General features: G+C 43.1%; 1 protein-coding gene across 1 annotated transcript in view; it reads right to left on the reverse strand.

The window, feature by feature from the left end:
- Nucleotides 1-4,979: 4,979 nt before the first annotated feature.
- The window catches only part of URI1 (URI1 prefoldin like chaperone), a 41,184-nt gene continuing 33,503 nt past the window's right edge, over nucleotides 4,980-12,660 (reverse strand). The window contains exons 7-11 of the mRNA XM_033069435.2: nucleotides 11,358-11,538; nucleotides 10,509-10,776; nucleotides 9,816-9,958; nucleotides 8,047-8,305; nucleotides 4,980-5,793 (exon numbers count right to left, since the gene is read on the reverse strand). Of these exons, the coding sequence (XP_032925326.1) occupies nucleotides 5,605-5,793; nucleotides 8,047-8,305; nucleotides 9,816-9,958; nucleotides 10,509-10,776; nucleotides 11,358-11,538 (1,040 nt within the window). The 3' untranslated portion in view covers nucleotides 4,980-5,604. The remainder of the gene's footprint in view (nucleotides 5,794-8,046; nucleotides 8,306-9,815; nucleotides 9,959-10,508; nucleotides 10,777-11,357; nucleotides 11,539-12,660) is intronic.

The raw sequence follows: 12,660 nt of genomic DNA on the forward strand, positions 1-12,660 counted from the left end.
AGAGGGGCTCGTGCTGGAACCACGCACAGCCCCAGAGCGGCGCTGGCAGGACCCACAGCACCATCCTGCAGTGCTCAGCCCTGGTCCCAATCCAGGGGAAAGGCAACCCCAAATCCCCGAGGGATCAGCAGCTGGCTGCAGGCACTCAGTCACTGCCAGGGGCCGCTTGGACCTGGGTGCTGCAGGACGTTCATCCGCATTTCAACCCAAACAGAGGCCAAGGCAGGCTCTCCTCGGCAGCCACCAATGGCTCTTTGTGGCCTGGAAGCTGGGATTTGTCACCCAGGCAGGGCAGCAGTGGGTGCACAGTCCCACAGGGATCATCTCCACAAGTGTAATGCCGGACAGGTGGGCCAGGGCTGGGGAATTTTTCTGAGCTGGCTGTAAGCACAGGGCAGCTGGGAAGAGAGGGAGGACGTACCAGGGGCTGGTTTTTGGTTGTACTTTAGTATCATCATTAAGCTTTCCAAGAGATAACTTCACGGCCAAGCCGGGGTCCCAGAGCACTGGATTGCCCCATTAACCCACCCTTCCAGGGGAGCATGCTGTGTCAGGTTACAATCCTTCCCCATCTAATCATGCTTTAGCATCTCACTTCGAAATGTTAACGGGTGAAAATTCCCCATCTCGGTGCTAGATTGCATCATGAATTCCCTCTGCCTCGTGCAGCAGGGATGGAAAAATACTACTTTTCATCCTTGCACAGTGCTTGATGTAAGTTTCTGAAAATGAGCGCTCTAGTAAGCCTAAAAATGTAGGATAATATGATTCATTTATAGATCTCTGATAATAGATGTGGTTTCTGTTACTCTGTTACCACACCAAAGATTACTCCTGCTCCTTCAGGAAGGACACAGCACCCTCCTCCTCCCGAACCATTACCATAAAGCAGGATAAACAACAAATACCACCTTATCATTAGCCGCATGGAGCAGTTCCCATTGATTTATGACGCCAAACACCGCAAGGCTGGATCAAGCTGCAAGTCTCTTTTTTTGCAAACATTATTTCCACAAGACCGGTGTAAAATACAAGGAGCCGCCTCACCTGGGCTTGGTTTGTTTACAAAAAAAAAAAAAAAATTTTACAACTTGGAGGAATTCTTCCCAATATTCGTTATTAACAACCCCAAGATGGCATTTGCATTTTTATAACCTTGTTACTTAAAAGTGAGACAGCGGAAGGAAAGACTTGGCGCTAGCGTTCCCTGCGTGCTTTAATCCCAGCCTGAGCTTTTTATGCTCGAGAGCACCTTGTGATGCTGTAACTAACCTCAAACCCGGAGCAGCGGGAGGGCAACAAACCCCCGAATACAGCAATGTCATGCTTTACAGGCGTACTCTCCGCAACAGCATGAATGGAGAAAAAAACCCCGGTTGCCAAGGAAACGCTCCAGTCCGGGTAATTATTACAGTAACTGTCTGCACACCCCACCTATAACACAAATGAATAATAAATCAGGGCCTGACTGGCAGCTCTCCGCGCCGCGCCCGCCACCGCCCCCTCCCGGCCAGCGCCCGCACTGCAGCCGCGCAGCGCCGCGCACCCGGCAGGGAAGGGAAGGGAAGGGAAGGGAAGGGAAGGGAAGGGAAGGGAAGGGAAGGGAAGGGAAGGGAAGGGAAGGGAAGGGAACGCTCGGCTCTCAGCGCACCCGGGAACGATTTGCTGGGCTTGATTTAAAAGACGCAGCGGGAGTTGGCAAAATTCACGTATCGTGGGGTTAATGTGGGTTAGAGAGGAGCTATTTGTAACACAGAGACGCTGCATTCCAAACGCACACATCTGATTTCTTTTAATCCCAGCTCGTTTTTTGCGGCATAAATCACTTAGTTAAAATGAACAGCCAAAACAGCTGGTTTAGACATTCGTGAGACACCCAAAAATCTGCTGCTTTCGATGCCCTAAGTGAGCAATGAAAGCGCGAAGTGCAGCTCGCCTTACCAGGAGCGGGAGATGGATCAGGTACCCAGATGGATCAGGTACTCAGAAGGATCAGGTACCCCAGCAGTGCTCCAGCCCCGTCGGGTCTGTCCTGGCACGGAGCACTCAGCATCTCTCCTGCCTGCAGCTCCTGCGGCCACAGCGCCGGCTGTGGGCTCTGCACAGCCCCTCGCTGGGCTCGGACAGGTGCCCAACACACCTGAGGCCATTCACAGCATTAAAGGGCAGGTACTTCCTCCAGTGGGTCGTTTGCAGTGCCTGATTGGTGCAACCAGCGCAGAGGGCTGTGTGGGGCGATGGGACACAGCTGGGACACACCACCGTGTCCCAGTGCCAGGCTCACCCAGCTGGCACTGCCCCCTGCCTGGGCACAGCCACGGGCTCCTCACAGCCTGTGCACGGCAGGGACAGTGCCCCAGCCAGGCCCTGTTCCTGCTGAGGACATGCCGAAAAGCCTTTGGGAGCCCTGCCTCACCCCGTGCCCCTCCGGCAGACACGGAGCCTTCCAGCAGCAGCAAGCCACCAAGGGATTTCAGAATTTAAATGTACCCTTATTATTACTTAGGTGAACAAAATCCCCAACGGTAGCACTAGGGGTAAAAAGGCATATGAAGATTAGTTTACCCCCAGGAGCCCTTCATGCCTCTTCCAGTTTGGGGATGTGTTGCTCCATTCCATGTCTACTTCACCCATCCCTTGGTGGTCACCTGCAGCACTCCTTGGCTCCAGTGTTGCAGAGAAAGCAAATTTTAGGTCCTCACGGAGATAGGCCTTCACATAATTGCTTTTTACTGCTTAGATTTTTATCTGCTTTGATAGATTTTTTTTTTTTGTTGTTCTTTGGTGTTTATAAACATTCTATAAAATGCCTACAGCCATCTCTCTTGCTCTAGGCACTGCAAGTGAGTCTGCTGCTAAAGCCCAAGTGAAGAGAAGAAAGATGAAGGCTCATTCCAGCCTGTGAGCCCTCTGACAATTAAATATACTGCAGAAAGGCACAGACACACTCAGGCTCCCTATTAGGGAAAACACTCATGTGCTTAGTTTTAAGCATGTGGTTAAATCCATTCTTCTTTACAAAATCTTTGAGACATAAGCACATGCCAAAGTGCATTCCTGAGTAAGGATGCTTCCCTGAACCGAGGCCATAATTCATTAAAACCCAAGGTGCATTTATCCTACTTTTTTTCTGTGAGCAGGGATGTGAAAAAAGGGGAGGGGGGGAAAAAAGAAAACAAGCAAGGAATTAATTTTTATTTGAAACTGATCTATGGCGACAAGGGGCATTTGGTTTGTTGAAGTAACTGGAAGTGGGAAGTATTTCAGAAGATATCTAAATAAATCTTTTTAAAGGGGTTTCCTCTCTCTTTCTCTCCCCCTTTCTTTCTTTCTCTCAGTTTTCCTCTAATTACCCATGTCTGGTAGTCTTGGATCTCAACCCCTTGTTATTTAAAATACATATTCATGGAACTATATTTTACAGTTGCACTGTTCTGGTTACAAAATAGCTTCTACTTTTCTAGGACATAATTTCATTTTGTTTAGCCAAGAATTCATTAAAGAAGCTATAAATAACCTCCTTTAAATATTTAGCCGTGAATAGAGGGTGGACTGGCATTGATGGCTTATTTTAGTACTAATGCAATATGCTTTAAAAAAAAAAAAAACTCTGCATTTGAGCATGAATCAAGTTAATCATTAACACTTTCAACGTGACTCTCAGGATGTGCTGGGAGCAGGGCTTGCCCCCTCGCAGCCAGTGCGCTGCGGGCGCAGCGGGGCTGCACAACTTTCCCTGCAGCTCTTCCTGCAGCCAAGCACCATTTGCTCTGTCCCGAGGGGAAACGTGGCCCCCAGTTGTGGTGGCCTGCTCCCCCAGCAGCGAGCCCCTCCTGCTGCCACACTGAGCCAGTGTTTTCTGCCCATGAAACCACTGTGGCTTCCCAAACTCGTAGCAGGGGACAGCAGAGTTCCACAGAGTGCCTCCACTTACTTTAGAAGGCACCCTGGAAAAAGAAGTTCCAGTGCCTCCACCTCCCTTTCAAAGAGAGAGAGGAGCGTTGAGACAAGGGGGAGCTGGTGATTCTGTTCCAAAGCCACACCGTGAGCTCATCTGCTGTGATCTGAGAGCAAAGGATCCGGGTACAAGGTGCAGTTACTTCAGGGGAAGGTGAGGAAACAGCAGTAGCTGATGCCCTGCTTGCCAAGATTTGGAAAATCAGATGCTGATGGCTCTCAGGCTGCCCATTTACACAGTCCCAGTCCCTTCTTACTCCTCCCAAGTCTTCTGGACTCACTTTTTAGGCTGGGACTTGATGGTGTCAGCTGGAGAGCACCCCAGTTTAAGGTACTCAGTTTAAGGTACTCCAGCTCCCCATGTCCTCTGCCATCCTTCTCCCTTGTCCTTGCTCAATATATAACCCCTCTCATTGTGCTGATACAGACATGCTGAGATTAGGGAACTCACTAGGTTCAAAAACCCACAAATTAATGAAAATAAAATTAACCCAAACCCAGCAGTTTGTTTTTAAAGCCCATCTCTGTCGCCTATTATCACTCAAGGGGTGGTCCCAAACAACAAAGCTGTATCAGCAAAACGAGAGGATGGCCAGAAGATGGGAAGGAGCTGCTGGGCAGGGAATCCTGAAGCCAGGACTGCTCTCAGTCATGAGAAGGATACACCAAACTGTACCCTGAGTGCTGCAGTGCTGTTGCATTTTGAAATAAAGCTGAAGCATTAAGACATTTTTCCTTAGTGCTGACTCCCTCTGGGCATTCCCAAGACAATTACAATGTTTTCTGAGTATACAAAAGAACTAGGAGATTTTGTAATCAAGAGTCTGAGTTTATGCTTCTCTCCTTAAGAGCATTCAATTTCCATGGACATTCATTAGCAGGAGGTTAAAACACAATGGCAGAAAAGAATGGACTGCTTTCATGTCCATGTGGTAGTAAACACTTCAAGCTAGAAATGCGAGTTCAAAATAAAAACCTCTCTGTGGTGCTTCCAAATTAGTAGTAAAGCAACAAAAACCACACGAGTTTCACAGTTTTTTTACTGAAAATTTAATTTTACAAAATACCCTTTTCCATCAAAGAAACTTCCCTGCAATGTACATGAACCTGGCGTTTTATAGACCTGTACAGTGAGATACCAGAGAGGTTTGAAAGAAGGAAAAAAACTTTTAGCAGACACCTAGTTGCAAAACCTACAGCAATGTGAATACAAGTATGTCTTAAAATGCTAAAGCAATAATGTAATATAATTGGTGAATCTATTTGAAATGTGAAAAGTTTCCTTAAAATGGTCCATATGGTATGTAGAACATCACAGCTGGCACCAAACTGCCTGTATTTAGGTTTAAACACAAAAACAATGTATGTAAGGAACAGTTTTTGAAAAAGAACCCAAGTGCTGCTATCATAAGGCAAACATATACAAAGGTGCTGACAGCACACAGGGAAACCGACAAAATAAGATGAATACTCAAGTGTTCAAACACTGAACTGTTTGTTTTCCTAATGCTGCCAGTAAACGTTGAGGTGATAACCGGTGCCAAATTACCACAGGACACCCTGGTAACTGGGTGGGTGCTACGAAGAAGGCTTTATATAATCTGCAGAGAGGTGAAAGCAGGCAAGAGTGCTCTGCCTGGGCAGCACCTACTGAGTCTGCTGCATCCTGGCAGCTCTGAATTTGGAAATCCTCTTGATAGGCTCTTCTGGGGCGTCGGGCGAAAGCTCCTCTGATTTGCGCTCCAGAATGGTCGGCAGCACTGGGTGAGCGAGCACTGGGTGTGGTATGAAGGAGGGAGACAAAGGCTCCTTTTCTATGACAGTTCCAGAAAATGCCTAGAACAGAAGAGAATACTCAGAATGAGCTAATAAAATGCAAATGTGAAGCTATGCCCATAAGGTCATTACCCTATATTAGCCTGATTAGAATTGTTATTTCTTCTAATCAAAAGTAAAGAAATACCCTTAAATCAATGATTGTTGCCTGCATAAGTAACCACATTGTAATTAACCTCAAAATATAGCTTGTTCAAAGATGACTGAATGAAAGACAGTATCTTAAAAGTACTACTTAATCTCATTCCTACTGCATAAATGATGTAATAATGTACTTCCTCACTGACACATGCTCAAGAAATAAAACAGCTGATGTAATACACAGTTTCATTTTGGATAAGAAATGCAGACACTTTGCTAAGTTGATGTCAGCATTTCCATCATACGTCATTTTATGACTTAGTATCTTCTAATTGCATCAAGCTGAAACACTGCATATAAACTGGCAAGCACATATTTTGTTTCTTCTTTTCTCCCTACCAAATATGATAAAAAATGGTGAAAGCAATTTATATTTAAGAGAACAGCAAACTTACTTCCAACTATTTCTCTCTATAAAAGGCCTAATAAAAACATCTAATGTTTAAAAACTGTAATTTATATGCAGCCAATTATGTGACAATCCTTTTCAACTTAGCAAAGAAATGACCATGATTCTTGGAAAACAAGCACCTCAGAACTACTTTTCATAAACATATTTAAGAACAAATCTCTCCACTATGTATTGAAAACAGAGAATGCCCAAGGACAAGGGGAAGCAGTTCACATCCAAGGTCTGATGCTCATGCTGGGCACAAAGGAATGCACACCAGATTTAGTGACTATGCTTAATTCTGCTTTTTCATAACTCAGTAACCAAGAAAAACAAAGCAAAACAAACTGGCCATTCTCTTCTTGCAGGACCTGCAAAAAAAGCAGTGTTTTTTTGTTTTCTGCTCCAATAGCCCAAGTGTGCCTAAAGCTGTGCCTGTACAGCTCTGTTAATCTAACAAGAAGCTTATTTTCAAAAACAGGTAAGCAAAGCACAAACTAAGTGATGGTGGTAAAATTAGAAATCATAAAAAAAAGCTAGCGTGTTGCAAATGGTAATGGAGAAATAATGGATTTTAAACACCCAGAAAAACAACCAAAAGCAAAACAACAGCATTTGGGGAAGCACATCTGACTGGAGTGTTTTGCTCAATCTCCTTCAGGTGCTTAGAAAATACATTACATTGTACAGAATAATCATGCCTGATTCAAGTAATAGACTGATGGGTAACATCGAAAGTGTATTTAGATGTTTTATAAAAATACAGCAAATATATTCCAGAAAGCATACAATGTGGAGTGGTAACTCCACAGATAAATTTTCCATCATGAATCTTCATATCCTGTCTGGATACATCTGTAGCTGTTTGCATGAAAAATGGTGATAAACAATAGCTTTTATGAGGAATTCATTTATTTGTCAAAAATAATTTTTGTAAAAATAGTGTTTTCATTGAACTTGTTCACTGCACTAAGAACTACTGAAGACTCAAGTTTTATCTAGTTTGAAAAAATTAGTGTTAAGTTCTTACAAAACACAAATGAACACGCTATGCCACGACTTTCTACATTTAATTCTTGTATTCACCCAGTCACTAAGCAACTGTCCATTTTCCCTTACATTGTACAGTCTTCCTTTTATGATGAAGCCCTGAACTTTCCAAACACATGTAAAGAGATCTGTTTGGGATCACTAATGCCCAGTCTGGAGTGGAATGGGTAGAGGTGCAATGCTTCCTTCCACCAGGCAATTTCTCTGCTACAGGCACATCAAAATAGTAATTCAGCTGATATCTATGTGTTTTAAACTTGAAACATTCCTTAGAAATTAGCTGTCTAGAAGTGCAACACAGGCTGGAGAATCACCTCTTCCCTTCCAAAAAGTACAGATTTCCCTCTTTTTGTCTAACTCCTGCTGTCTCCCTGCAGTGAAACGGTCAGGATGGCCCAGCACACAGGTTTCACTAACACCAGTGAGTGACCACTTTGTTGGATCTTTATGGAAGAGCTTCAAGTCTCAGGGAAGCCACGTGAGCAGCTCCTCCCCTCTGCCCTACGATGTGTGTGACAGAGGCCTGTCACCTGGTATGTCCTTCTGAGGCAAACTAGGTAGGAGTTAGAAAATTATTTTAAAGAAATCAAACGGATGGTATAGGCATCTACAATCATTAGATTTCTCATTTTTATCCTTGCCAACAATCAATAATGAATTAAAAACTGTACCTCAGCTGTCCCTGAAGAGGGAGGAGGCTTTTTCAGTAGCTGCTGCTGCCCTTCCCCCTCCTCTTCCTCCAGGATGCCTTCGCTGTTGTCACTCTGAGTGGCTTCATCACAGCTAATACTCCTCTGAACTCCTCGTCTGTCATCAAACTCAGCAGCACTGTTCTCACTGGTATCGCTACAAACACTGTTCTCTCTGCTTCGAGACTTCAAAATTGATTTACGAGGGACATATTCTCCATTCACAACATCAACAAAGACTCTATAAAGGAAAATGTTAGCTTTAATAAACCATTTCGGGATCAGATGACAAATTTACAGTGATCTTGCTTTGTCTTTTGTACAAATTAATTATGATGTGCTTTCCCAACTTTTTCGCTGCAGAATCACAATACTGTACCTTCAGAGACACTTTATTTACCAATGTACAAGAATCAATTCTGCAGAGTGAATGCTGTTATGCCCTTTATTCAAGCATTAAGTTGGTACTTACTTTCAGCAGAAAATGCATTGCTCTTTGAAAAATGTTAGAAAACTGAGAGGTGTGAGTTAGAAAAAGTTAGGGAAAATGTAAACTAAATGATGACCAGGGTTGTTTCTGTAGAGAATCAGATCACAATCTGGGAATGTTTTCTAGAGTTAAGTCCTTGTCAAATGCAGAATTCAAAAACAAATACTTGAAACATTCATTGCACATGGAAAGGATGGAGCTTTTTCCTGACAAGTGTCATAATCTGCTTTCAATTACAAACAAATTTTTAAAAATCAGCTTTTAAGATTAGATCAACAGGAAGACACTTTTCAAGTGTTAGCAGACTGTGAACTGACAAAGATGCCTCTTGTACTCCTTCTCCATGACTTGAGAAAGTCAAGGATGGGTGGAGGAGAATGAGAAGACAATGTCAATTTTATCAAACTCATAAAGGAGGAGCCCAATGATGAGTTTTAAGGGTGCTACGTTCAGGCATTTATGGAAATACATCCCTAGAGAATACAGAGCCACAGCAGCTGCAATTAGAGGTGGTGGTTTCACTTTCCAGACTTTGTGACATGTTTAACATATTCAGGTACACAAATACAGTGGGATTTTCACCACCATTTCATCAACCAATCCAACAGGTGTCTGTGTTTATCTTTACAGACCTAAATACTTGTTTTAACTATCCTGTCACCTTTGGGTTTTGCACAATCCCCCAAGTCCAGCACTGTTTTTCTCTGTGTGTGGGTTTCCTACAGGTGAGCAGTACTTTTTATGGAGAATACAGAAAGTGACAGACTGAGGCCAGGGAGAGGAGATGCAAAAGAAACTACGCAAACAAAGAGCTGAGTATGTTTTCAAGGCACAGAAAGAAAGAGATAGAGCCCAGCAAATCAATAGCCAGGAAAGCAGCAGTATTACAACTGGTAGATCTGGTCAGTTCAGTTTGAAAACAAACACAGAAAAAAATGGCAGGGAATTAACCAGAAAATATAACTGCTGCATTCCTTTCTGAGGATGGTACGTATTGGCAAATTTACCTCCATTTCAAAGCTCTGAAAAAGCAGGTAAAATGAAGAATTGCTATTTGGAAAAGGAAACATTAAGCTCAGAAATATTTTATGGATATGAAAGCACAGCAACCATGCAGAAGGCACAAACTTTCATTTTTAAGTAGTAAATTCTGTTTCAGCTGTTTCTTTCAGGAAACTGTAGGTGGAGTTTCACATTCTAGGTAGACAGAAATGAAAGGAGAAGGTCTGCTCAGGGGAAAGCTCCTCTGTTAATTACCCACCGGTAAATGTCTGCTGGGGTTTTGATGTTGGGCAGCTCTGGAGTTATATGGCCATTGCCACTGCTGTTCTTCCTTTTACGCTTGGCCTCTTCTTTCTTTTCACTAAATTTCAAAGTAGTATTTTTTCCTGTGTTTATTCTTACCTGAAAATTGAACACAAATGATGGTCTAGACCATAAAATCAACAATCACCAGGCTGCAGATCAACTGACTCCTGACGTTCTCTTATCCAAGCAGTTGGGGACTAGGAAGCATAGGTAAGTTAAACAAATGTATGAATGGCAACATTCATAGTGTGCACTGTTTATTCTCTACCACTTGCACTAGGCTGGGGCATTTCTTTGCCCTAATGTGCACATATTTCACATATAAAATATGACAGTCTGCTTATTCAAGCTCTGCTCAACAGCTGAGCTGTTCAAAGATCAGTTTCAAGGCAAAACTCCTAGACAGGATACTGCCTTTTACAACAGCCAGAAGCTAGAACAGCAAGGTAGACATGTGAAGATCATTTGATCATTTTTTTAATACCATATTTAGGACTGCAGGATCTAAAGAGTGGGTTTTTAATAATTTCAAAAAACCCAAATGTCATCTCCAGCTAGCATTCTACTACATCCACAGGTTTAGATACAACATATATATTTTATGTAATCTCTTGAGCAAAAGATAAAAATTCAATGAAGTACAAACCCTTTTAGGTTCCACAGTGTGAGAGAAAAAAATAGTTGGAACAGAGTTATCTCCAACATCTCTGTCATCTTCATCATCGCTGTGATAGTAAGTCGAGCCATTAACTTGGCCCATAAAGAAGTCTGAATTTGTAAATTCTTTATGGAAGTTGCCCTGAGTAATACAGTCCTCTGCCCTACCCATCCCATTCACATCTGTCTCCTTATCCTCCTTCTCCTCTTCAGAAGAGGTTGCATCTTCTCCATTTGCCTCAACTGCATCAGGCATCCTATGGAATGAAAACTGTCTTAGTGAACAGAGGCAATTCATGCTCTTGAGAGACACAAACATACAAAAAAATGAACTCACCTCTAGGGAACTTTCTTTACCCAGGTACTGTATTTTTAGACAGACTGTGGATCTTCTCTAGGCCCTCTTAACAATGACTGTGTCCTTCCCACACCAACTGGAAACACCCAAACTGTGACATCATGGCTAACAACCTATGTATTGCTTGAGGATTGGAATAGATCTAAGGATGTCACTGAGCATTAAATGTATAACTCCCACATGGAAAACTATGGATTTTTTCATTGCCTGTGGGAAATTAATTTCACTTCCCCCTCTTCATCTTAAAGAAAAAAATACCAGAAGGCTGGACTGCTGTGGTTGCACAGAGGCAGATTTTAGGAGCTCTGGCGTTGCAGTGAGTGCTTTGTTCATGTCCCACCCTTCTTCCACCTATAGTAATTTTAATTCCAGCTGTGTGGTCAGCTAGTTGCCCTGCAGGTGAGACCCTCTGTGTACCAACAGCCTCACACTCACAGCTCTCTGAACTCCAGTCCTGCCTGTGCCACAGCAGTGCTGTACCTGTCAAGTTCACCAAGGATCTCTTCTTGTCTCTCGAGCTCTTCTAAGCGAGCCCACAGCTCCTCCTCTGACTGAAAACGGCCCATTGGTTTTGTGTCACTTCCATTTGCTGGAAAATCTACCTCAAAAACATCTGATACTTTTGGCTTTGAATGAGGTTGGTGAGCAGTTCGGTGTTTTCCTGTGTAATAAAAAATAAGATGCAAATACTAAGGTGACTGACTGAAAAATCCAACAAAGAAATCCATCAAAAAACATTTGAGGGTTGGGAAAAAACCCACGAAGGAACTAAGGAATAAGGACAGAACATTTTCCATTTCAAATTATTGTTTAACTGTTTAAGTGAAACTGTCAATGAACCAGAGCACCAGCACAGGGTAATAGTCTCCGGATGTTACAGAAATACCAAGGCAAAACAGAGATGTTTATTTACAAAGCAGGAGACACTGATCCTGTGACAGTTTTATTACAATGTGGGGTTTTTTACCTCTTATGTCAAACAGTAGATTTTGATTTGATCTCATAGATACCAACATGTGAATGTGACATTTGCTCACTGTCCCATTAACAGCAGGTTTTATTAACTGGGAAAACAAACCTGGTTTGTATTTTAGCTCACTTTTAACAGTCACTTACATTTCAAGAACAGAGTCTTTTTTAAAAATTTGCAATGAAGACCATTAAAAATCATCTCCAGAGTCACCTGGAAAATCTGATCAAAATCCAGTCATTATCAATCACTTATTTAGTGAAAAAGATCCATTCTGAAAATCATACCAAAACCTGCCTTTAAGAAATAATAAACCCATTTAAAGCCACAGAGGTGACCTGACATACACATTTGTGAGTAAGTAGTAGTCAGTGACAAGTTCTTGCTGGCATTTAAAAGCCTTGCTCCCTGGTAAAACAGTGCATCCATTGAGGATGGGGAATACCTTTTCCTGTCTGAGTGCTGTCTGGCACATAGGGAACAAATCCTAATGCTTCAGCCCTGTCGGGGTGAAGGGCAGGCCTGTGTGTTTAACCCCTTTTCCCCAAGAGCAGCACTTCTAGGGGCACTGCCTGTTCCTGAGAGCTCCAGGCAGGCTCCCAAGGGAAGCTCCCTGCCCTCTGCCCATCACCACCCACGCACCTCCTGCACCTCTTCCCAGGAATCAGAAGCCATCCCCTTCCACCACTGCCACAAATGCAGTGGGACTTCAGTGGCTCTGTGGGTCTTTATGAACCTGCTTTGTGATTTCAATCCACATTAGTACAGAGTCCTCATTACTCAGCATCCTTTGTGTTTTAAAATCTCTACTAA

Source organism: Catharus ustulatus, chromosome 11 (genome assembly GCF_009819885.2).
Source record: "Catharus ustulatus isolate bCatUst1 chromosome 11, bCatUst1.pri.v2, whole genome shotgun sequence".
Taxonomy (NCBI): Eukaryota; Metazoa; Chordata; class Aves; order Passeriformes; family Turdidae; genus Catharus; species Catharus ustulatus.